The sequence below is a fragment of the Anas acuta genome, chromosome 3 (assembly GCF_963932015.1).
Source record: "Anas acuta chromosome 3, bAnaAcu1.1, whole genome shotgun sequence".
NCBI lineage: Eukaryota > Metazoa > Chordata > Aves > Anseriformes > Anatidae > Anas > Anas acuta.
In genome coordinates this window covers 31,320,387-31,346,143 of record NC_088981.1, presented here as the reverse complement: position 1 = coordinate 31,346,143, position 25,757 = coordinate 31,320,387, and the positions used below count along the sequence as shown (strand labels likewise).

Below are 25,757 nucleotides of genomic sequence, written 5' to 3'. Positions count from 1 at the left end.
ATGGTAAATGTTCATGTAGGCTTACACATCTCTCAAGGGAAGAAGAGGTCTTACAGACTATTTACAGACCCTGTCAGGACAGCCCAAAGATTACAAGTAACCATCCAAGTTCTCCAAAGTAGCCCAGGGACAACCTGGAAGGAAGTGCAAAAGGTATTTTTGGGAGTTATGTGGAAGGCCAACAAGTGCAACATCATCCTATCCTGCATGTACACTGATGTGAAAATATTAGATGCCATACAAAGCCCACTGCAAACAATGGTCCTCTTGTCATTGATCCAGTCAGCACAGGGTCAGAGACAGGACCTGAGCAGGAATTGCTTTCTACACATTAGTGGTTTATTGACTTTATGTACCTAGAGTATTGCATTCAGCTATGGGAGCCCCAGCACAGGACCTGTTGGAGTGAGTCCACAGGAGGGCCATCAGGAGGATTGGAGGGCTAGGAGGAATAGGAGGAGTCCTCTCCTATGAGGACAGGCTGAGGGAGTTGGAGAGGACAGTTGTTCAGCCTGGGGAAGAGAAAGCTTTTGCAAAGATAACATTTAGTCTTTCAGAAACACACGTCAACACTGAAGAATGATGAAAACTACTAATTTCAACGTAAGAAAGTGGAAAAAAGGAAAGGATGTTTCAAAGCCCTCCGGGGGGAAAGACTGGTCCAGGAATAAGAATTTAGGCTTTGGAATTCCCACTTCTATACGATCACTGTCCAATGAGTCCCCTTTCCTGGCAGCACTGTGATTTGATGCAGTACCTAGGTGACACAGGAGTGGCTGCATAAGTCCCGTTAAACAATGAAACCAATAGTTTGAGTAGTCACAATTTTTCAAGTACCAAATATATATCTTCCTTAATTTGTCACAATTGGCTGCAGAAATAATCATTTACAGAAAAATGAGAGAGATTTCATCATTAATGAAAACTGGCATAACTTCCCTGCAGTCACATTAGTTACACTGAAATGATCTACTGTGTTGCTAATGATCCTGTTTGTGCAAAGGCACAGTTTTTTCTCCCTTCCCTGCAGACAAAGTATTTTTTTCATTAAAATTTAGCTCACAGATGTCTATGTGAGCTGCTTTTACCTTATTGACTAAAATGTATATACTCTTCAGATTATATCAAGGCAGACCAGGAATAAATAAGTAGGGAAGATTACTATCTTTGCCTGTCCCCCTTTTGCCCCCCTCAAGTATTCAAATCCATTATGCAAGGAAAAAATGTCCATGAGGTAATATTCTTGTATTCATAATATTTCAAATATAAAGATTGTTCAGAAAAACATATCTGGGTGAGGAAGAGGCTTTACGTAGCACAGTACAGGCAAAGTAAAGGGCACCAATTTTTGAATTTGCTTTATAAATCAGTCTCTACACCCCACCTTTCAGAGTGGATCAGTGTGTTAGGGTGAGCTGAATACAGAGCTAATGTTACACAGCTTTTCTTCAGCACCTTTAACACCTGTTTTATCTCTTAATGCTCTTAGTGCTAGTTCCATGATTTGACTTTGGGTTATTTTCATCTCACTGAAATGTCAGGAATGATAAGGTATATATAAATAAAATCCCAGCAATATCACACCACAGCACTATGCTAAAAGATATTCAGTAACTATTTTTCACTCGATTTTTACATTTGTTTTAATTTCTTTTACATTTTATAGGTAGATAGCTGATTACTTATCAACTAAGCAGACATTAGGCCACATGCCTGTGCCATTATGATTTGAGAAAACAATCTGTTTTCTTCTGTCCCAGCTTCAGTCCTAGAGCTCTTGGACACTGGGATACAATGATGTTGCAAGATTTTTACACCAAGCAAATCTGTGCTTGCTCTGTCTGTGGTTGGGAAATCTCTGCCAAATCTAGTCTGCTCCAGAAAGCCATGCTGAGGATGAAAGTACTCCTATAGCGTGTGTCCTGGCTCCACTGTGCACAAACAGCAGTGAACTCAAGGAACTGAAGACAGTTCCCTAATGTTTTCTTCAGTAATCTCTCAAGTACCAGGAGATGAAAGGAAGCCTGTGAGCTTTCATTTTGGTCCTTTCCATCTGCCATTGCCTTTACCTCATGCTGACTGCTGAGCTACCACTGGACATTCATTCCACCCAGGAGGTGGAGGAATACCACACCACATGCAGTAATACATTAACACAGTCTTGAATTTTAAAAACTTGTAAAAATCACAAACTGAGTTAACAGAGTCAATAATCTAGCTAAGACAATAGATTGGTTGGTTATACTGGTTATATTAAATGGACAGAAATCTAAGCACTTCAAATCTGCTCTATTTACAAAAGAACATAAATGTCTTCAGGGTTTTTGATTTATCAGATTATTTGCAGAACATGTTGTTAAAACAAAAAGATATTAATCTTCTGTTTTCCCCTCAGAAAAGATTTAGTAACATTTTACAATCATTGTGTAGGAAAAAAAGATAAATGTATGTTCTGAGAAAGCAAATGCCATCAATAAAATATAAAATAATTTATTCAAGATTGTAAGTCCTTGCTTCAAAACTTCAGAAAAGAGCCCATATATTTTCATGTTATTGATCTCAGAATTTCCTGTTTCAATTTTCCTTTCAGTGTTTCAGAACCCCACCTCCAACGTTTACAAAAGATGATCATTATTCCTTCTCAGAAATGTCAGATTAGACCTTTAAGCATTTAATCACACCAAAAATGCTGGCCTTAAGTGTCAGCAAGAGGCAGTGACTGGAAGCTGAGAGTATGGAAGGTGATAAGCAGCACATGCTCAGTTTTGCAGGGCTGCGTGTCTGGTTGCTTACCTGGTGCAGGGGGAATTGTGCCTTAGAGCCTGGCTTCTAGACTGGACATGGCAAACAATGCTCCTAAAGTGGACGACAGCATTAGGTGAGGGGCATCTCTCACCTCCCTTCTGATTTTCAGTGCCTTATTCCAGGCTGCAGATCAGACTTGCTTGGGGTTCACTGTCCCTTTAACATGTAAGGCTTTCCAAAATTAAGCAATGTCACTGTGAAAAGCAGAAGGATTGCTGATCAAGTTTCTCTTTTTCCCCACCGAGAGTGCAGCAGAGCTGGATTCCCTTTCCTCCATTCAAAAGTGTTCAGACCCACATCCCTTGCCTGCGAATACAAGCCCCAAGACCATTCATTGTATGCCGATGCTCCATGGTCCTTAGAATGAGCAAAAGCCAGGGCCAAAGAAATAAGATGAGGCCCTGGGCAGGTTAGACAAGGCCTTGGGCAATGTGATCTAGTGGGTGGCATCCCTGCTGACAGCAAGGGGGCTGGAACTAGATGGTCTTTAAGGTTGCTTCCAACCCAAGATGTTCTATGACTGTGATTCTACAAAGCAAAACAAAACAAAACACACCTATATTCTCACCATATTCTCACACAAACATAAGAAATGAGATGAATCAATTAGTGACTGCAAATAGTTGGCAAGTGTTGCAATAGTTGGCAAAATACCAGGATTATGAAGCATTTCAAATTCTAGGGCTCCCTACAGCCCATCCTCAGTATCTGACATGACTACAATGCACTTATGTGAATCAGATAGGTTACAACCCTTTGCCTTTATATAGAAGCTCCCTGAAGCCCACATCTTTTGTATCGAGCACATAATTGGCAGATACAAGAAGTTTCGGTTAGTTGAGTTAAAAAGTTTAGAAGAAACTGTGATGTTTACATGCAGAGAATTAACACAGCTTTACTCCCCACAAGCAAGTAGGCTTGCATTGCAATGTTATTTGCAGGTTTCATAGCAACTTCTAATTCAGCAGAACATATGAACAAAAAGCATATGGAAAGGACAAAAATATATCTTGAGGTAGCTTTTAACTAGGAATATGGTAAATGGGGGAACAGATGGCTCTTGGTTGCTGACTTATATTCACTGACCTGAACTTTGCTAGATGAGCTGGTTTACTTGCTGATAATTTTACCAGAGGGGGAAGAAAAAAAAAAAAAAAAAAAAAAAAAAGAAAAAAGGGACTATGCTAGAGACTGACTGTCCTCCCTCTGTCCAGAACAGGACTAAGACACAGGGTTACAGCAGGGAAGGGATAAACGAGAAGTGAAAAGAACACAAAAGCCACCCTTGGAAAATCGTATCTATACAGAGCATTCAGTGGGAGCAGTATTTGTATACAGACCTACCATGTAACCTCATTCTTGACAGCAAAGCTCTGTCAATCCTCCAGAAAAGAAAAGTAATATCTATCATGAGGAAGAGTAGTAGTGTTCCTTCCATACAGAGGGGGAGAGCAGGAGCACACGCATCTGTCCCGTTCAGCATGCATGCAACAAAGTGGTTCTTTTATCTGGAGGTACTACTTTTGTTACACAGGACTTTTTCCCAGACAACATTGTTCTAGAGGAGAAGTATCTGTATGTCTCCTCTCCACTCCCCCTACCTGGGACAGCCAGGCATGGTGAACCTTACCTTTTGAAAAATATCACCGAAAGGCACTGAAGAAGGCCCAAGGCAGAGGAAGGGAAAATAGCTATGTGGATTAAGTGAGGTGAGCTCATGAAATTTCTTCGTAAACAGAAATGACAGGCTAGCTTGGAAAAATAAATTTTCCCTAAGTATACCTGACAGCAGAAGCTGACTGATCAAACAGGAGCAAATGTTTAATGAAATGGACAAGGATGGAAAGCCAAAGTGAGGCCATCCTTGGGACCCAGCAAAATGAACCAAGTTATGGAAAACACGTGAGTCATGCTGAGGAAACAGCCTTGATATGTGTAGCAGTCCAGATTGTGACCCTAGCTACTTACAGGGGAGCTTAAGTGAGAACAGGGGACCAAGAGACACACACTTGTGACAGAGAGCTGTGACAGAAAGCATGACTTCACCTTCTGGCACCGAGGCCCCCACTCCCCGGCTTCCAGATGCAAGACCCATTCTGGTCAGGCTATAAATGTATCACACCATATAAACAGCAAAAAACAAGCCATCAAAACCCTACTGCTGTTCAGTGATGAGCGTTTTCAGAATGAGCTTTGTGCTGGCTGTCTGCATACGCACAGAAGTGTACAAATCTTTTTTAACACAGAGAAACTTCCCACAATTTCAGTACAATATTCTTCCTAAAAACCTGAAGATCATAGAATCATAGAATAGTTTGGGTTAGAATGGCTCTGAAAGATCACCTGGTTCTAATCCCCTGCCATGAGCAGGGACACCTCCCACCAGACCAAGCTGCCCAAAGCCCCATCCAGCCTGGACTTGAGCACTTTCAGGGATGGGGCATCCACAGCTTCTCTGTGTGACCTGTGCCAGGGCCTCACCACCCTCTGAGTAAAGAATTTCTTTCTTATATCCAATCTAAATCTCTTACAGTTTAAAACCATGACGCCTTGTCCTACCACTGCACTCCCTGACGGAGTCCCTCCCCAGCTTTCCTGTAGGCCCCCTTTAGGCACTAGAAGGCCACTGTAAGGTCTCCCCAAAGCCTTCTCTTCTCCAGACTGAACATCCCCAACTCCCTCAGCCTGTCCTCATAGGACAGGTGTTCCAGGCCTCCAATCATCCTCATGGCTTTCCTCTGGACTTACTCCAGATGCTCCATGTCCTTCTTATAATAGGAGCCCCAGAGCTTCACACCGTGCTCTAGGTGGGGTTTCACAGATAGCCACAGTACTCTTACAAATTATGAACCATCTTAACAAATATTAATTTGTCATCACTGGCTTCTGCTTTGCCAAACTTAATAATCAAGAAGCTGGATGCCAGGGTTTAAACTTGTTTTTGTGACCCTCAAGACAGAATAAAATCTTGATGGAAACAGGAATCCTACCTTTTGTTGATGATATCCTGGTTTTCACTCAGCAAGTCACAGACAGTTGATACTATTCATTAGTAGTAAAAACTGGGAAACCAGAAAGGTCATTTAATGCTACCTCTTTCAACCAGCTGGGCTGTAATTTTTCTGATATGCCACAGACCTCAGTTCAGGATTTCAGCCTAAGTGGTTTACCCTGTCTGACAGATGAGGTCTGTGGCAAAGCTGGAACGGAACCCAGAGATCCAGATTTCACCTTTCATTCCCTAACCATAGCACCAACCTTTCTTAAAACGTGGCAAAATGGGATTCTGTTTTATTCTAAATTTGGGTGTGACTTTTACAATTCATAGGAATGTCTTTGTTTATCTGGTGATCTGAAAAGCTTCCATTAATAAAGAAAACTAAAAGGTTTTCTGGAAGCTTATCCTCAACAGACCTTAAATTCCAATTGTAGATTTTCTCAATTTTCTCATTAGAGAAATAAAGGGATTTTACTGAGGAAATAATTAGCCTCATTTTGATAAAACCTTGTCTGCCAAATGGGTATAGACACATATTTTGAGTAAGAAAACTTTGTTTTATTTATTTTTTTTTGTAAATGAAGCTATAGCTCTTAGGTTAATCAGTGTTCTGCAGAAAAATCATATTCTCTGGGTAAGCAGACACAAGCTGTAAAAATTCTCTTTGCTGTGTTACAACCTCCTCTTTAAATAAAAATAAATAAATAAATAAAACAAGAAAAGAGGATTATTTCTCTCTCTCTGTTCCTTCATCATGATCTTACTTATACCTTGCTGTAGGCTATCCTGTCATTTTCAGATTTTCAGATTTTTGATTCCTTCATGAAGCAGACATTCACATTAAATATACTTTCTCACAGATGTTACTGACAGCACCAGAGAGCCAGGCTTGTGCTTATTTATCTGTGGAACATATTTATATTCTGTCTATGCAGGTGTGTGTGTTTCAGAATTAGCAATAATAACATTTTTCAAATTTCCGGCAAAAAGTTGCCTCCAGGTTCAGGGATAAGTGTGCCATAAAGGGAAGTCACTCATTGTACCATAGACCCCAAATCCAGAAAGACTTTAGACACAACATTGCAAGCGATTCAGCACAACTAACTGCATGCTGTAATTAACGGGTATTCCCAAGTGCCATGTAGAAGCTTTGCTCTAAATGCCTTGTCAAGCAGGAGCCTAGGTTGCTTTGAGTTAAATGCTGAAGTGCCAACAACTGGGCTAGCTGCAAGAGAGCTGAAGAGAAGCAGAGCCTGCACCTGTGCTTTCCAACGTGAGTGCGAGCTATGACATGAAGCTAAGCAAAAAAAAAAAACAAAACAAAAAAAAAAACACACAACACAAAACAGTAGGAACTATTGTGAAGAGATAGAGCAAGATTCTCTGATGGCTCACGCGGAGCGGAAGAAAAGCTTGTTACCTACAAAGAGCAAAATACTCTCTGGTGGATACCAGAGAAGGAAAGAAGGGGAGAAGGAAAGCAATGTGCAAGTCTGCCTCCAAAAAATCAAATCCCAATCAACTCAGTCTTGTTTTCTTCGTTTAGATTAAATGTCTAAAATACCTTGCAAAACACAAGTCCAAGTCCCATAATACTCTGCAGATGCACTTCTGATTCAAGTAAGATAAGAAAAAAGGATATAAAGCAGATAATAAGAGGTAAATATAGATAAGAAAAAATGCTGTAAGTATCCTTTTATCACTATGGAAAAAAAAATCAACCAAAACAAGAAACCACTTTGTTATTGTTTTCCTGTAAAACCAAGACTAAATGACTCTGGAAAGTGCAATTTTAGACTAACTCAATAATAAATCTTCTCTATGGTATATGTGGATTGAACTGATCGGTGCTGGTCTCCTCAAGTGACCACAAGAACATAGAATAAAACTGTAAACACACTATAGCGAAGGACATCTTTTGTGAAATAATTGTGAAACTTTCATTATACAAACCTTCTCTAAGGTTTCTAGACCCTCTTCTACAAAGCAAATTATGAATTTCAAACATACAGAATCCTCCTCTAGGAAGGACAGCATTTAAATGTAGCATCATGTGTTGGGTATGTTTATTTTTTGTGGTAGGAAAAATCACTGAAAATATGTCAAAAGCTGATCAATCACATGGATTTATGGATGTAACAAAAGAGACAACTGTCCTTTTGGAAGTTTAGTCAGTACTTCTTTTCACCTTTTTGGTCCTGCTTTGTTATTTATACACAGTATGTATACAAATAGCTACACTTATTTTGTCTAATTGAGTATAATCCAGTCTTACCTGGCAAGTCCATATTGATGTGATAATGAATCCATCATCTCTGAAAACATTGAAGATTTCAATGATCCCCCGCGAGTAACCAAACACAGAGATGCCAGCATCTGATATTGCCAAGTTAAATGTGAGGTAGTCAGTGGGCTGCAGAAGATGTCTTTGTTTATACAGGACAAAAATCACAATGCTATTTCCAAACCAAGACAGCCAACCTGAAAAAAAAAAAAAATTAATGAAATCTAAAACCAAACAAAGCAAGCAGCAGTTCAATCTGTAAATGTGTGATGTCACTTCTAATGCTACCCTTTTGTTCCATTAGAAATTAATTGAAACTGTATTTTAGCCACTGGACAGCCTATGCATGAAACCTTTATAAGTAACTAGGTGCATTTCAGAATTAGGAACAAGTGAATAACTGGCAATAAAACAGAATGAACACAAAGAGTTGCTGCTGTGTTTCCCGAAGATCCACCATTTGAAGGCCTGGAGTAAATTTATTTATTTTTTCCTAAATAGATGGATGAAACTCATGAAACAACTCCTGGGGAAAAAATAGAAAGAGTGGTAGAGTGGAGCAGAGACTACATAAAATCTGCCAGAAGCTGCAGCTGTTTAAATATGTTGTATACAGTAATGGATCCTGAATGTTCACGCAAATAGTCACAGAGATGCTTCAGCAGTTCTTTCTGGAGAAGTACTGCCCTTTTCAGCTGATACAATTAAGTTTATTCTCTTAGAACAGTCTAGGATCTCCTTTCAGCAAAGTCTGTCCCAGCTGGAAATGGCTTTATCTGTATAAAAAGAACATTTAGAAAAGGACATTCACAGAAGCACTAAAGGAGAAAAAAAAAAAAAAAAGTTGTGCCTTCTCTTACAGTCTTCTATGTCTAGCTACACGAAGAAAACACGAGGAAGGGAGATGATTCTGAATCTGGTAATAATCAGTCACCTACTCATTTGGAGAGATCCAGAGTTTCTGAATATGTGTGGCTCTACCTATCCATGCAAGACCTGGGTTGTTTGCATCCCACTTTCTGAAGTGATACAGACATGTAGAAAGGAATTACATTTAACAAGACACTTGCTTGTAAGTATCAGGCTCATTGTTGAGAATGGGACTTAGCTGGTGAAGGGGACAGCTCCAGGGCAGCTTCAGGAGTGATGAGCACTCCTGATGAGCACCAGGTTAGGTAGCACCTAGCTCCCATCAACTCACACCTCCATCCCAAAACCTGCTCCATGACTGCACACACCTCACCTTGTTAATGCAGAGCAAAACATCACCTCTTCTGGGTGTCTGCAGCTTAGAACAAGTTTGTAGGAGCCTAGGAGCTGGTGGATTTGTTTCCCACAGCTAGTGCCAAGGTGCAACCTTAACTAACAACCAGGTCAGAGAAAAACATTAATCTTCCATCGGGACACAAGAAGTAGTTATCCCAGAGTATGGATGCTGAATACAGACAAAACAAGATGCAAATACATGTACTGAAGAAGGATGTGATGTGACGGCATTGCACAGCACCTCTAGATATTCAGAGAAGTTCACAAGATGAAGAACAGCTGACAGGTTTATTATCACAGCAAGGGGGCAGCTGCCTTCCTTTGGGAATCATAATAACCCCAAATGATGGGAACCCGGTGTTTCTCAGTCAGACTGTGGCTCACAAGGCAGGGACTTAGCAGGAAATTTCATCTGTATGTCCAAGCCAGCTGGGAACATCACCAGCTGAAACACCAGTGAGCAATGTGCTTGTTCTCCAAGTAGCGAGGTTACATATTTACAGCACAGCAGGGTGCAGCGGCTAGTCTGGAGCAGGAGGTGCTTGGTGGGACAGTCTCGGTACTGCAATGCAAACAGCTTTTTCTGCAGACTAATTTCCTTTCTAATAACTTCTTTGTAAAGCTGCCAAGAAGCTGCCGTTCTGGCTCGCATAGCAAACACGCATGAATTGCTGAAGTGCTTTCAAACTGGGAAGAGCTGACGTGTCAACATATGGCGTTAACCAGAAATAGACATGGGTGTAATGATATGTTGAGATCCATACGTGTAGATATATATATATATACACACACATACATATTTATACAGATATATGTCCTTGTAAGATTGACAACAATAAGTGTATCTTATTCTGGCCACTAGGTGACAATGTTTCTTAACGGAGTCTTATTTCCAGACTGTGTGTTCTTCAAGACAGAAATTGTTTTCAACTCTTCTCTGTGTCTCGGCATTATAAATAGGTACAGCAGGGCATGGGAGGACTGACTGCTTTAGGAATGCATTAGGACAGTTTGCAGTGCAATCATGAGAGCTGTGGTGTTTGCATGCGTCAACTCTACCTCCTCTAAGGTAAGATAACTTTCAAGGCAGTAGGTGTGGAAGTATTTTCCCTATCAATATTAAGAGACTGTGCTAAAATGACAAACGTAATAAAATTTCACCTCCTTTGTAAACAGTAACCTTTTGTCAATGCAATGCAGTGTAATAGATAGGAGGACTGTCCTTACAATGTCATACGCGTGCACTTGATAGGAATACACAGAACAAATTCCCTTGAGCCTGGAGAGTAAGGGAGTTTTCAGTCAAAGTGTCTTAGGGGAAAAGAAAAGAAAAAAAAAATACCTGAGGAAAAAGGTCATGCAAAAGAACAATACAACTATTTTAGATGAAGATGACAGACACCCCGTATTTGTGATCACTTTCAAAACTAATTTCAGACACCGAGGAATGGGGGTGAGGGAAGCAATGAGAGAGAGAAAATCAGAGAGTGCATGCATAACACTTTTGAAGACAGGCACAACGCTCTCAACCACTGCAGGTGAGTAACCTTCACTGGCATATCCAGTCTCTAAAACACCTGATGTGTCTTGGAGATATGCCTTATTAGTACTCCGATCAAAAATAAAATAAAGAAGGAACTCAGTTCTAAGAAAACAAGTGAGTTTTGTTTTGAGTAACAAAAACAATGGTGACATAGAAGTACTATCAACCAGAGCAGTGACTGTGGGACACTGGATCTCTGCACCCTCAGGTAGGCATGCTGCTTTGGGGTTGCTGACTTTGGACTTTGGCAAACCCAACCAAACAAAAACACCTCCCTCCCAGTCCTGAGAATACAATGAGGGAAAAAAGGTTTAAAAATGTAATACCAAGCAAATGCAGCAATAGTTCTGACACCCTTGGTGAGGGCAGGAATTTCCTCAACTGCTTTGCAGGCATGTCTGCCTCAGGGCAGATCACAGGCCAATCCAGACACCAGAAAGAAACTTCTGAACTTTGAAGTGCTATAAGGCATTGGTGTCACCAGGTGGCCTCTCAATGAAACAAGGGGTAGAAGAGATTGAGTTGAGGAATCCAGTTCTGCTTTCTGCAGGCTGTCAGCAATGTTCTTACAGGAATATATGGAAAAATGAAACAAAACCAAAACCCTCTAAACCCAATCTTGGGATCCTCAGGAAATTCTGTTGAGAAAGGACAGACAGGTTCCAACTGAGATCTCTAAGTGGCGGAGAGAGAAAAATAACAGATAGGGTGAAACTGAGAACTTCCACGCAACATAAGGTTCAGAGTAAAGCCATCGCAGCTCCCTTACAAGCTGTAATGCTGCTGATATGGTCTCATTGAGAGGGATGCTGGCAGTTAAATGGCAGGTGACAAAATTGCTGATGTTCATTAACAGAGGACAGGACTGAGAGCAGCTGCTGTGAGACTGCCAGTATCAGAGCAGAATAGGCTAAATGAGTGTTGATAATTGCTACATACTGAAAAACTAAAGAGTCACCCATACTTCTCAGGAACCTGCTTTTATCTGTGGACAGTGCTGTGAAAACCTTTTCTACAGAAACATAGTTGGTACCACATTTGCAAACACTGGGAGGTAGGAGGAACAGGATGGAAAGCAATATTAAAAACCATTGTATTGCCCTTATATAACTCAGTAGTAATCCTTCCCCTGAAGTAATACCTCCTAATGGAGCATTTTAATCCTCGGATTTCAAAAATGCTCCACAAAGGAGGTTGGTGCAGTTATCCATGACTTGCAGGGGAGGAACGGGAAGGCTGCCAAGCAAGCTGGTAGAAGTCAGGAACCGAAACACAAAGTCCTGTATCAGCATGCTGTCCACCAGCCAGTGCAAAACAAGCATCCAAAAAGTAGACAACGAGTATGAATAAGGACAGTGAAAATGTCTCTGCTGAAAGCATCTGAGAAGAGTGAATCGTCAGGATCAGGGAACAACTAATGTGGAATGCAACAATTTTACAAAGATTTCTGCCAGATCACCCAGGCCTGAGAATGTAGGCATATCCTATTTTCTCTCATCTGTTTGAGAAGGGCTATGAACAAGGGAAGAACACCAGAGCCTGTGTGCAATTCCATTCTTTGCATTAGATTTTTTTTTTCCTCCCCAGAGTTTAGTTTGGTATAGGGAAACTAATAGCTTATTTTCAATATTCCCATATTTCCAATAGCATCCATGCTCAGCTAGGACAGGTAATTGTCCTTTTTACGTACTTAGGCTTCTTCATACTACACATACACTGTTGTGTGGACCTTATTTTTAAAAACTTATAAGAATTAATTAAAAAAAGGGGTGGGTTATACCTCACCCATCTACAGTTTAAAACATACAGTCTTAAGTAGGATTCAGGTAATGAAGTAATGAAGAACAAAAGGTGAAGGTTCAGTGTCATAGGGCAAACTATGTTTTTCCCTTGGCTTCACCTCTAGGAATGAAATTGGATTGAGTATCTAGATATAGAGCAGGCATGAATGGAGTTGAACACTGACTCCACCGCCTGTACTACGTAAGCGTAAATCCCTATCTGAAGGAGTCTGCTGTCAAGTTTTCTAATCTGAAAATCTTTTATCTAAAACAGTGAGAAAATCTAAAGTTTGCAAAGCTGTCATTAACTACTGCAGCTGTGAAGTGACCCTGTTCTGTTTTCAGTCTTCACCACTAATTATACATACACAATATCCTATCTAGGCCATATTGCCAATTTTGGCAGAAAGAAAAGTCATCATGTTTTAGACTTGACAAAGCGTGGAGAGATTATTTGTTCGATAAGTACGATCATTTTGTGGATGGATACTTTGTGAATAGCTTGTTTTCTTTCCCACCTTCTCAGGTTTAGTTGTCAAATAACTGTCCAAAATAACACTCATTCTGTCACTTGTCAAGTAGCTTACTGACACCATTCGGAAATGAGTGCCATTTAAAGGCAAGTTTGGGTCTTGTGGTCCGTTCCCATTTTCAGATCCGGCTGGTAATGCTCTCAGCATGCCTTTCAGATGTGAGCACTCAGAAAGTCAGAATTTGTTTTCTATCAAATATTCTGTCATGCTCAAAATTTTCTTTTATGCCAAACTTTCATTCTAACAGCCCCAGTTAAATATGAATCTAGGGAACTAGGAAAATGAGCACGGAGCAAATTGTGTCTAAACACAGAAAATAACAATTACTTCAGGATTACAATTAATATTTATGGGGGAAAAAAAATCCCACCCCACCAGTCTGGATATGACTTAGGTAGCAGTTTTGAATCTGGTGGTAAGTTTCAATAGCAGCTGTGACATTCCAAGCATTTACAAGCTTGTCAGGAGGATCCGGAGCACTTAAAAACCAATGAATGTGCAACCTTTAGCAGCTGTATGAAGTTATCACAGTAGCACTGCAGCTTTACAGATATATGGGACAGATGAAATTGATTACAAATAGACTTCAGAAAGTAAACTCAGATGAAGCTTAGACTAGTTACAAAGTTTGAAATATTTTGGTAATAAATTGTTGGTTCATGTGTTTGTCCATTTTCAAAAACAGGTAATGTTTGGCTGAATGCATTGGCCCCTTGATATATAAAACATCAATTATAATGAAGTGCATAGGTGTGTTTTTTATGTAGCTGCTAACAGTGGAATTGTATTGCTGTCTCCATATTTAAAATAATTAAATAGATAAAAAGCATATCCAAATATTTCTTAAAAGAGATCTGGAAGAAATACATACTGAATTCTAACATCATAAGCTGGAGAAAAGAGAAAAAAAAAAAAAGCAACCCACCAAACACAACATTCCTGCTGAAAATTGTTATTTTCTTGTTGTCTACATTTCAGCTGTCAAACTCTGAAAAACATTCTTTTAGAAAGATCATAAAGGAAATTCTCTCCCCTAATATTTTTATACTTACAGCTTATTTTCACCACTCCCCTCAAAGAAAGATTCTCCTTGACAGCAGTACTAAAAAGTGCTTTGGAAGATATTGTGGCGACTCATAAAACACACACAATTGGAAAGTTCTAATTTTTTCTCACTGACTTTGAGACCTTATTTACAGTCTTTCAGTCATCCTGCAGCAGCAGGTCCTTAAGCCAAATTTTAAAGGGAGGGTAAAGTGACGGTTATAAAATGAAAAATAGATTCTTTGGTAATAAGGGCTTCTGAAAACTAGCTTATGCCCTACTAGTATTTTTCCAAATAAATTGGTATAGCAGTACTAAACTATCTTTAATAAATACATGTATTCTGTTAGCATATAGGAAATTGTTTATTCACACAGGTGAGGAATAGAAACAATTGCAAAGTGATGTGGACCTGAGCATGAATGTTATGTGCAGGGAGATTAGTAATGAGTTTCCTCCATGATTGGCTTCAGAACAGGTTTTAGGTTCACAAGAGGTTTGGCATAACCAGAAGGAGCTACAGCAGCTATGAAATTGCTGGTGAAAGTTGACAGTCAGTGATAGAAGATGACTGGATAGCATATAAAAATTACTTGGTGACTTTGAAGACTGCAGTAATTAGGAATGAATGAAATTTAACAGAACGGTGTAAAAGCTTGGGTGCTTAAGTACTTGAAAGTGTATTTGCTAATAAGATGTGAGGTCAGCATTAGGAAGCAGCAAAGGAAAACACCTTCAGTGGAAGAAGCGTGTGCTACCTGTCTGTGATGCACAGGCACCACTAGGAGGGATTAGCAGAGCTACAGAAGTGTAAATATGAATGAATGGTGATGGTGAGATCTTGTTTGGATTCTGTATGTAGTTCTGGTTCAAAAAATGAGTCAAAGTTGGAACTGCAAAAAGCTGCTATGATGACGGGCTAAAATGACAGAGGAAACACTATTATGACTAGGAGATAAAGAAAACCCTCATTTGCTTAATATTGGAATACAAAGTTTGACAACAAGATATTAATGTTACTCTAGGGATACAGAGAGGCTGTGGGAGATTAATTGCAGGCAACAAAAATTATTTAAATTAAAAGGAGTGGCAAAAAGGACAAAGTTCATATGATCAATTTAGCTAAGAATTTAGGTAAACGGTCCTACCCAACATAGAAATGAAGTCAGGAACAGGCTGTCATTTGGAAGAAGGGCAGCAACAACAAAAATCCCTAACCATTTGTAAAAGGAAGCATGATAGCTTTGTAAAAGGGATTATATATTGTCACAGCAGGGGACTGGCCTTGCTGACCCACAAGGTTTTTCTAGTCCTAAATGCAACTGATTAATTCATTAGCTGATGGTGCAGCCTGTTCCCAGCCATTTGTGCCGGGGTGTGCACATGTGAACAGATTGGGGATGAATTTGAGATAACTCCACTTTATCTTGCAGGCACTCTTCTAATTAAGTTTCTTAATAAGATAAAAGTCATGCTTTTTTTTTTTTTTTTTTTGGCTAGAATCTCTCTTTTTATTCCAAACCAACTTCTTTTTCCCCTACTTTTTACAGATAAAACAGAAAATCTCATATAAACAAAGTACTTATTGTTTTACATTATAATTTTCACAGTGCTTTTTCAAGCATTAGCTGATGGTGAGTGAGCTACTTGCAATATATGGCAAGCTTAGAAAAAGAAAAAAATGCTTAGGTCGGCCATTTAAAAATAAACATTTTTGTATGGGCTGCTTAGAACAACTGATGTAGAAGTTATCTTTTCTTGAACTTTAATGTGAAACTATACAGATGGAAATTTTGATTACTTACCAAACCTGCATTCTTTAATATGAGGTTTGCTTATATCCTTCAGTGAGTCTGCCTCAAGTAGACAATATTTAAACAAATGACACCAACAAAGTTGCACTGTGATCCAGCTGAGTTCATATTAGGTTCCATTTTCAGCTACTATACACTTACAATAGCTGTCACACAGGAGAACGTAAATGAATGCAAAGTATTGTAACTGCTAACACAGGATAATGCTCTAGTACTTAGGTCTCTCATAGGTCCTGTTTAAAGAAGTTTTTGTTTGTTTGTTTGTTTGTTTTTCAGTGAACAATTAAAGCAAAAGTAGTACAAATAGTTTAATTTAGGGAAAAAAAATGATAGAACTGTATTTTCTGTCTCTGCAGGAGGTAATTGTAAGATGCCAAGTGAGCAGCAGTAGTCAAAACTCTGGAAATCACAGAACATTAATTCAGTGCTACTGAGACATAAGAAGATAGAGAAGTATTATATGTGCTTCTGATAAGGTATTTCTTAATATGTGCTCTTTCCACATATTAAATTCAGTGAACAATAATTAAGAGTTTGCAGGATTGAGTGTGTTTTTTCTTTCTTTTCAAAAATTTTGCATTGATTATTAATCACCTTTTAGCAAAAGAAAGCTTAATCTTGTAATAGCTGAAGAAAAAAGTTGCATTTTATAACACCTTGTTCTGTTATGGGTAAAAACCAAGTGCAGTCAGTCACTCTGAGCTTTATACCAAACTCTACTAGGAGCTTCATTTTACAAGCCAAGTCAAAACAAAGTACATACCTAAAGCCAGTAGGTAGAAGCCTATAATAGTCTCTCCTTGTTCCGTGACAGCAGCCTCTCTGCTCAGGAAACTGATGTTGTTGTTCCTCCAGGGTGCCTGTGGAGACTGGAGAGACATTTTCAACAAAGCCTATGACCCAGAACTTGCCTTTACCACAGTATATCTCAAATGCCAGGCAAAATAAAATAAATCCAGCCTTTTCTTCTGCTTCTGCTCCCGCTATTCGGAGAAGCTCTTCAATGAGACTAATAACCTAAAGAAGGAAGTCTCAAGGGACAGGAGCTTTACAGACTTCAGACCTGTGCTTATTCACTAATCCTATCTATTAATACAGCCTGTGAACCTGTGACAGCCAAACGTAGCAGATTTCCTCACATTCTTGTAACTGCTACATGAAGAAATCTTGAATGAAGAATGTGTATCTGACAAAAAGAAAACCTCGTCTAAAATGGAGTGATACTACATAGCCTACAGGTTCACAGGCACACCCACAAGCATAGTGTATGTTGATATATTGATGAAATACCATTACTTCCATGTTTTTGTCATCACTAAAGTGTGTTAGGGTTTTAGTTTTAAATACATTTTGAGGAAAAATATCTCAGAGAGATTAGAGAAGAAGGTGCATCTGAGAATGTGACTTTAATACAGCACAAGTAGTAAACTATGAAGTTACTTTACTAGCAGAACAAGTTGCTAATTTTAAATAAAGGGAAAATTTGTTTTCCACCTGTACTGGAAATTGTCTTAAGAACTGTGAATCTTATTTTTACACTGCTAAGCACCTGCCATTCTTACACGTTCCAAGTACAGTTGGATTATCCCACACTGTTGAAAAATGAGATCTTCTAGAAACATTACATGTGCTTTCAGTGAGTCAGTTTGGAGTAGTTTCAGTCTTTACTGAGGTATCAATGATTGCATTTCAAATATGGTCTGTCTTACCAACCTGCCTGTAGTCATAATTCAAAACTGGAGTCTGAATTAGTTCCTCTGAAGCAGCAAATGTTATAACCACCTCCCCTCAAGAGGGGAGGCTAAAGGAAGTGTGATGAATAATAATGGAGGGCAACCCTTTGCAGCAAGAAGAAACAGCCACATTGTGCTCAAAGGCAAATTGTTGACTGTGAAAGTAGACTGGGATGAACCCTGAACACTCCCCAAGACCAGCTGAAATCCAACAAGCTTACTGAGGCAACTGAAAGCAGAATTTGGATTTTAAGACCATCAGCAAGCCATGGTTTCAAGACTAGCAAAAGCTGACTGCTTCTACGCTATGTATAAAACAACTGACCATCAGGACTCTTACCTTCTATTTTAAGCACTTTTGTTGCTTCATGGCTGGAGCATATATGACCTTAGGGGAAATTTTGCCATTTCTACACTTCTAGAAATGCTGTCCCTCAGCTGCCTTTGTGCAAGGCTCTCTGAGATCCTTACAGGATAAAATACACTACTGGGGGAAGTAAAACCTACCTAATATAATCGGTACCTATTGTTTCATTTTCCAGGTGAACACAAGGAAATTCTTTACTCCAAGGGTGGTGATGCACTGGCACAGGTTGCCCAGAGAAGCTGTGGATGCCCCATCCCTGGAGGTGTTCAAGGCCAGGTTGGACGAGGCCCTGGACAACCTGGCCTAGTGAGAGGCATCATTACCCACAGCAGGGGGGTTGGAGCCAAATGATCTTTTTAAGGTCCCTTCCAGCCCAAGCCATTCTGTGATTCCATGAATATAAGAAATGAATATTGATGTCTGTACTTGAAGGTTTAATGAAGCCATTCCTGGAACATTAAGGAAGAAAAAACCTTCTCAAACCACAGATGCCTGAGGACACCTGATTAAAATGATTGGGTGAAGACATGACAGGTTAACAAAGCCCATGGTACAGCCACACTGAACCAACCAATAATCTCTGAGGTGGAACACAAAGCCAATTTAGAGTGGATATAAGCCAGCAGGTAGCTCTTATTTGGGCTGCTAAAATGTGTGACAGCCTTTTAATCCCTAGTCCCTAACCTCTTTAAGTGGGACATATATACCACCACAGCAAGGCACGTAACACGGCAATATTGACTGGCTTGAGAGACACAGTCTAGTTACATGACAGTTCAGTTTACCAAGAATTCCCAGTACATCATAAAAAAAATAAGATTTTAAATCTGTGTGTGACAGGAAATTTATGATATCATATGTTTCTAACAAGCATCTGTTTTCCCTGGGGAGCACCAAACAGTTAGGATGTTGCCAAAGGAATGATGAAGCTAGCATGAAATCTCACAGCACTGCTTTTGCATGATACCTGTTACATGGGGATTAAAGAGTTTGGACTAGGGGCAAAAGAGGAGAAAGTGAGACATGAAAAATATGCAAAAGGTTTAACACCATATACCATAAGCAGATAAAAATAGATGCTGGAGGGCATTTTGAAGGCATAATATTTTGTGAAATTTTTGAAAAGTATGAATCAAGGGGATTTCAAACTAATCCACTGGTATATTACTAGGCAAATCTCTACATTGATTTTTTTCATAAATTACTTTGGTTTCAACTTCACATTTTTCATTATAATCAATATCAAATAAAAAATCCAATCAATTTCCAACAAGATAGTACTTAGTCTTGGAAAGAGTAATCTTGTGATGATGAGTTATGCCTATGAACTTCACTTGGGTAGCCAGAAAATGCAATTCATATCAGTAAGAGATTATTTTCCAAAATAAGACTATATATTTGTTCACCACTTCCAATAAAATACACTTCTTGAAATAATTTGTGCATTTTCCCAATGACAAATGAACTCAAAACTCCTATAAACATTAGATCAGGGTATCAGGGTATTAATGTTTAAAACATACCAATTGTTGAATGGAAATGACTGTGCTTGCTGCATGCTATTTGGAACATCTACCTGTAAGAAAGCAGACCTGAATCCGATCTTTCATTGCTAAGATTCAGCTGGTGGCATTGTGGTGACCTCTGATCATATAGCAGAAAAAACACATCATTTTTTTTTTTTTTTTTAATTAAAGAATGATCATAATATGAAATATGCTGTGCCATTTATGATATGTATGTCCATCTAATCTTAGACTATTCCCTTCCCCTGTGACACTTACCATAAGTACAATGCACTTGATGCACTCTGTAGATGTATGCTGGAACCACATTTCAGTTCCGTGTTACGTTACTTGGTAAATTCAGTTAAGAATATGATTATATCATGTAATTAATATATTGTAAAATACATGCTTCTGCCATGATGTTAATTGGATTTAGCCAGCTCTACTTCACACTTTACTCTTATTCTCTATCTTGAAAGCTGTCAGAAAAAAATGCTTCATTAGAGCTCATTACTGCAATATACAATTTGAAATTAACAATTTCTCAGGGAACACAGTGTTTCAATTGATGCTAGTATGAAAACAGACCTTCCTCCCAGCTTCAAACATATGTTGCTTTTATACTGGATGAAGATGATTCAGCAGAAGCAAAATGTGTGGTGCAGATCAGGTGGCTGAGGCTTTTGTACTATTTTATTGCCCTGCTCTGAGCTGAACTTACACTGAGCAGGTTAGGTGATGCTAAAGACAACTAAACCCTGTAGGCAGCTGAATGAGTTCACAAGAGATCACATTAAGGAGCAGGAAGTCAGGCTTCTTAGATGACAGAAAGAGTGTCCTAGGGAAGTGAGATCACTAAGAAAAAGTGGAAATTCAGATGGAAAGCAGGAGCCTCTCTGTGGGACACAGGTCGGTGGAATACAAGATTTAAGCTTTTATATTTCCAACCTGCTATCATAAATTGCACAGATTTTTCTGTATTAAAAGTAATTTGTAGTGCCTGTTCTAACAACACTGGTCTTTTTGGCCTTAAAAGCCTTCCAGTCACCCTTAGTGAGCTTGTTATAATGGCAGCTTTAGACAAACCTGCTTCAAAATGGTGGCTGCCTTGGTGTCCTGTCACTGGGGCATGTCTCATAGTGGCAGTTCAGTGCTGCATGTGAGAGAGGAGAGCACCTGGAATATTGCTTTTCTTCAAATACAAGTTTGTGTCATAACATATGACTGCAGAGTTTATGGACACTGCAAATATGGTGAACCATGAAAAATGAAGAAGATACTACCACTTACAAACAGGATCAAAACAGAAGCTATTCTTCACAATTAATGATCAATACAAAGCTTGCTTGCTGTCTGCTAAAAGTAAATGACATTTTCACCTACAAATTTTTGTAAACAAACATTTTTTTCTTGAGGTGAAATCAATTCCTTACTTGTTGGTTCAAATGTCCTGGTTCATTTCTGCTTACCAAACTCTGAAGTATGCTGTGAGAGGCAGGTGCATCAAATGAACTGTCACTGACTCGTGAAGAAATCACTCTCTGTAGGAAAGGCAAAAATTTAGTCAATAAGAAAGCAACATGTAGCAAAAGGACTTTAATGACAGGAGAACCTTAAAGTTATATTCTATGGACTAAGTCCTGCCAGAAGGAACATGATGTTGAAGCTGCTGCTTTCCTCCTTCTCATTCTAACGTCCTCTTTGGAGCATTTGTACACATTTTCCTTCATGCTTTACACCTTGCTCTTTATCTTTGGTCTGTAACTCCACATTGCAACTGAGTTTACTATATAGAATATATCTTACATACATTGCATACTTCTTTTCTATTTTCTTTTCTATGTCTATGCCAGTTTTGCCTTCCTTCCAGGTTCATGCTTAACTGTTGGCTGTGGGGCTGCTCAAAGCCCTGAAGCCTCCTCTGATGTCCTGTGCCAACTTCTCCTACCACCCTACATCCTAATGCCTCTCCACTGCCTCCTGTAGCACCACCAGTGGGACTCCTGCTGCCAGGCCTGGCCTGTGCTCTCCTACACTGTAACGCTGTGCCAGGGCCACAAGCATTTCATTCTACACAGAATGACTACCCACTATTCCTATCTCTGCAAAACTTCTGGTTATATCACGTCTGTAAAAACAAGTGAAACTAATCAGGAAATAGTCACCTGATTGAAAAAAACAAACTGCTGTCACACTGAAACCGGCTAAAAATCATTCCAGGCAGGCACAGGAGATCTGAAAAGCAAGCCTGACATGCTATACTACTGCAGTGTTAGCGCATAACTATCAATGGTGATAACTGTACTTGTGAGGCTACAGGTTACATAGAGCAGGCAGCAGCATGATAGAGCTGCATTGGCTTCAGTGAAGTTTTGTTCCTTCATATCAAAGATCTATTACCAAAATTGCAGAAAAAACAAACCTCTTGCTTAACTGCATCTACGTTTTTTGCCCTGTGTGAAACTATGCAGATTTATTTTGACTGCTTTGAGGAAAGTGTGAGTTTCCTTTTAGACAATGCTTTTTCTTTTCACACTCAGCTCCAACATCCACACTATGAAAGAAGAAACACAGACTTTTATCTTAATGTGTTCATATGAGATTACATAAGGCAGCACAAACGAGTGTAAAACCCAAGGCAACCCATTGTCTATCATCACGTCTAAGAAATGGATTCTCTCTTTGTTCCATTTATTTAATTTTTGCTTGCTTTGCACAAAACCTCCAGAAGTTACAAGTTAGTAAGAATCATACCCCATAACTTCCCATTCAAACCTCAGAAATGTTGGCTTCCTAAAACTTCCATTCAAATTGATGAGCTTCCTGAGTACTTAGCCACAATTAGAATTTAATCCTGGATTAAAAGAATACAAAACAGCAGGAGGAAATCACTGAAAACATAAATAATCTTAACCTAGCTTTGTGCTTCCTTCAGCTGATACTGTTTACATAGTTGTTTACTGGTGTAAGTTGCTATTATAAAATATATACTATTGGATATTATGAAGTCTTTAATACTACATTCCAGCAGATGCATCAGCAGATGTGTGAGCAGATAACAGAAGCCTCTTATAACAATCAGTCTGGGAGACTAGCAAAGAAGCCCTGGACAAGCTGTTTTCTTCTGCTCTTACTTTTTCTGAAGTTCCTATGGTAGAGAGGTTTTTTTTGTTTGTTTGTTTGTTTTTCTCTCTTCTGTATTCAAAAACCAGGAAGAATGCATCCCCTCAGGATGCTGAAAAGGAAAGACGTTTTTTGCGGCTGATGCTTGGGTACCTGCCACCGGGGGATGCGCAGACCCCATACCAGGCCGCCCACTGGCTCTCACCTGGGCACTAACAAGGGGATGCAGAAGAGAGTCATGAATGGATGCTGTGAAGGGGAAAGACAACGTGGTGGAAAAGAGTGCAGAAACAGGTTTCTGTGCCTGGAAGCTGATTTTATTACATCTAGCAACACCCATGGACCAAAACCAGAAATAGTGGTAGGGGAAATTGTACAAAACCAATTTCTCCTATTTGCAGTAGCATCTCTGGTCATCCTTTCCCCCTGTGAGGAAACAAGGGAAAAGTGATCAGCACACAGAGATCTGTGAGGCAGCGAGTCCCAAGGCCAGCTGTAGGAACTTCTGTAGCTTGCCACTGAAGAAAAGACGCAGATAACACACAGCTCCTGGGACTCTGCTGTGCATGGGAGAAACTTGCAGGCTGCTCCTCCCCCTTTCTAGCCAGCGTGGCTACCCCAGTGTCAAGATTTGTGGCTTCTTTTCCTCTCCTTATACCATTAAGGTCAAAATTTGCCCTTCCTGGAAATTCAGGTGGATAAACATATTGATTAAATTCATCTTGAATAAACTCAGGCTAAGCACACCCATCTCTCTGACCACAATAATAAATGTTGTTCAGTGCCTCAGGTCACTGCTGTTGATTACAAACATGATTTCAGCAAACACATTTATGAGTTGCTTCAAAGGAGCTGCTTTTGGCGTGGTGGGATAACTGTGACTTGTGTAGGGATGCAAGATCACAAAATGTTATTTGAGAGAGAAAAACAAAAAAACACACAATAAACAAAAAGAAAAGCTTAGCCACATCTCTGGCTGCAGATAGCCGGCAGTGTTCAATTAGCAAGGTCTCAAAAACAAAACAAAAAAAAAAACACCAACAAACACAAACAGACGGCACCTAGAGCCACATGCATTAGAACATATGGCAACCTTTAACTTCTGTAACCCACCACAGCTAGGCCATTTCTATTTTTGGCTGCTGGACACTGTGCTACATGGGACAGTCATGGTGCGGAGTAAGACACAGTGGGCGGAGAGGTCATTGCAAGTGAACACGAAGGCCCTGCTTCCAGCTGTCAGCAATGCACTGCCACTGACTGCGAGAAACGGGCATGCAGATGGGCTTGCAAAGTGCTGGTGCCTGAGAAGATTAAAAAAGACACCTGCCCTGACCACCACACCACTGCAGAAATTTAGACACAAGCAATTACCCATTCATTTAAGACTATTTGAAGCAAAGCAGGACTGGCAACAGCTTCTACCTTTTTTCTTCATGAGAAAGGGGGAATATAGGCAGAATGCATCCGGAGTCATTCTAGCAGGAAGATGTGCTTTGGAGAAATCACTGTGGTGGCAACTCTGACTGCAATGCTCTTTCACAACTTTGTTTATCTTTCCCCAGACAGCGCATCTCATAAGAGATGAAGAGAAACTTTGTTTAAATATGACTAAGATACTTTAAGATTTGAGATGTTTAATGAAGTACCACAGCCAAGTATATATATATTTTTTCTTAAAATAGATTTTTTTTGATATATAAGAAGACATTGAACTGAAAAGCTACTTTTTTTCTCCACATAAGAACATCATTGGGAATCTTCTAATAACTCCTGTCAAAACTCATCACATTGTAGCTGATAAAAAAAAGTAAGCTACTATTCAGCGATTCCAAGGTCAGCATTAAAAACAAGCCAATTTTTCCCCAGCTCTGTAAAAAAAGCTTTCTCAGCATCTAATAATGCCAAGTGAGAGTTACTAACATGTTTTCCTAACCTCTTTTGTTAACAGTACACAAAGGCAGGGCTATAATTGTATCTGGCTGTGTCCTTCACCACAAGGTTGGATGAACAGCTTTTACGAAGACAGACACCATCATCTCAGTGATCTTCAAGATGTCATCACTGTATGAAAAAGTGTAGATGCCAGCCTTTCTCGAGGTAAATACTGACGCAAGGCATATCTAAACCCAAAAATATTCCTAAGATATATATATGTATATTTAACTTTCAAGTATTTTCCATTTATGTTGATCTACTTAACAAAAGGATATTTTCACTGCAGCTTTGAATGGAAAGACCAACAACAATACCACCTGAGAATTACTCACAGTACTTTGCCAGGGCCTTGGTTAGGGTAGGTCATAGGTATCAGTAGCTTCTGCTGAAGAGCCATACAGGGCTACAAACAGCTCTTGAATGCATCTGTCTGCCAAAATAAAGTTAGCATTGCTAGAAGAGAGAAATACTCAGCACAAGACAAGCCCTACAGAAGAAAAAACATTGTCTCTTCTTACCCTGGATGGTTCTAAAACACCAGTACTGTTTGCAGGCACTCTGCTTGGACAGCACTTTAGGGAAAAAGAAGGAAGCAACTGACTTCTCAGAGAAGAAGCAAGAGCAAACAGCTCCAACAGAAATTTCAGAGTGGCTCTCCTGAAAAATACAGCCTGATCTTGCAAATGAATGGCAAAGTTCTTCAGTACTTCAAAAGAAGCAGCATCAGCTTCTCAGGGATGTTTGCTTGGCGTATAAGTAAACAGGCCGCTTATTTGGGTGAGGGCACATGCTGCCAAGCAAGGTCAGAGGAGGTGAGGAGTTTACTCACATCGCAAATGCACAGCCTGACGCAAAGCCAAGCGGTCGGGCGCTGCACTGCATTGCCCACTTGCGTTCATAATCCTCCAAGGAGGTCAGCCAGGGCTGTGTCTGCCGAGAGGGAAAACAGAGCCCGTCCCTGTTTGCAGATGCACAGAAAGTGAGCTTTCAAAATGCTGTCAGCCGATCCTTGGGTCACTT

The 25,757-nt window shown here is 39.7% G+C and overlaps 1 protein-coding gene and 1 long non-coding RNA gene across 2 annotated transcripts in view; one reads left to right on the top strand and one right to left on the bottom strand.

Moving 5' to 3' along the window:
* Positions 1-18,307, bottom strand: part of LOC137853723 (visual pigment-like receptor peropsin) — a 30,440-nt gene extending 12,133 nt beyond the window's left edge. Inside the window, exons 1-2 of the mRNA XM_068676422.1 lie at positions 16,832-18,307; positions 8,079-8,284 (exon numbers count right to left, since the gene is read on the bottom strand). Of these exons, the coding sequence (XP_068532523.1) occupies positions 8,079-8,284; positions 16,832-16,949 (324 nt within the window). The 5' untranslated portion in view covers positions 16,950-18,307. The remainder of the gene's footprint in view (positions 1-8,078; positions 8,285-16,831) is intronic.
* On the top strand, positions 10,279-18,612 carry LOC137853725 (uncharacterized). The gene is made up of 4 exons (XR_011094682.1): positions 10,279-10,422; positions 10,791-10,891; positions 16,425-16,544; positions 18,344-18,612. It is a non-coding gene; the product is annotated as an uncharacterized lncRNA (long non-coding RNA).
* The last annotated feature ends 7,145 nt before the right edge of the window (positions 18,613-25,757 follow it).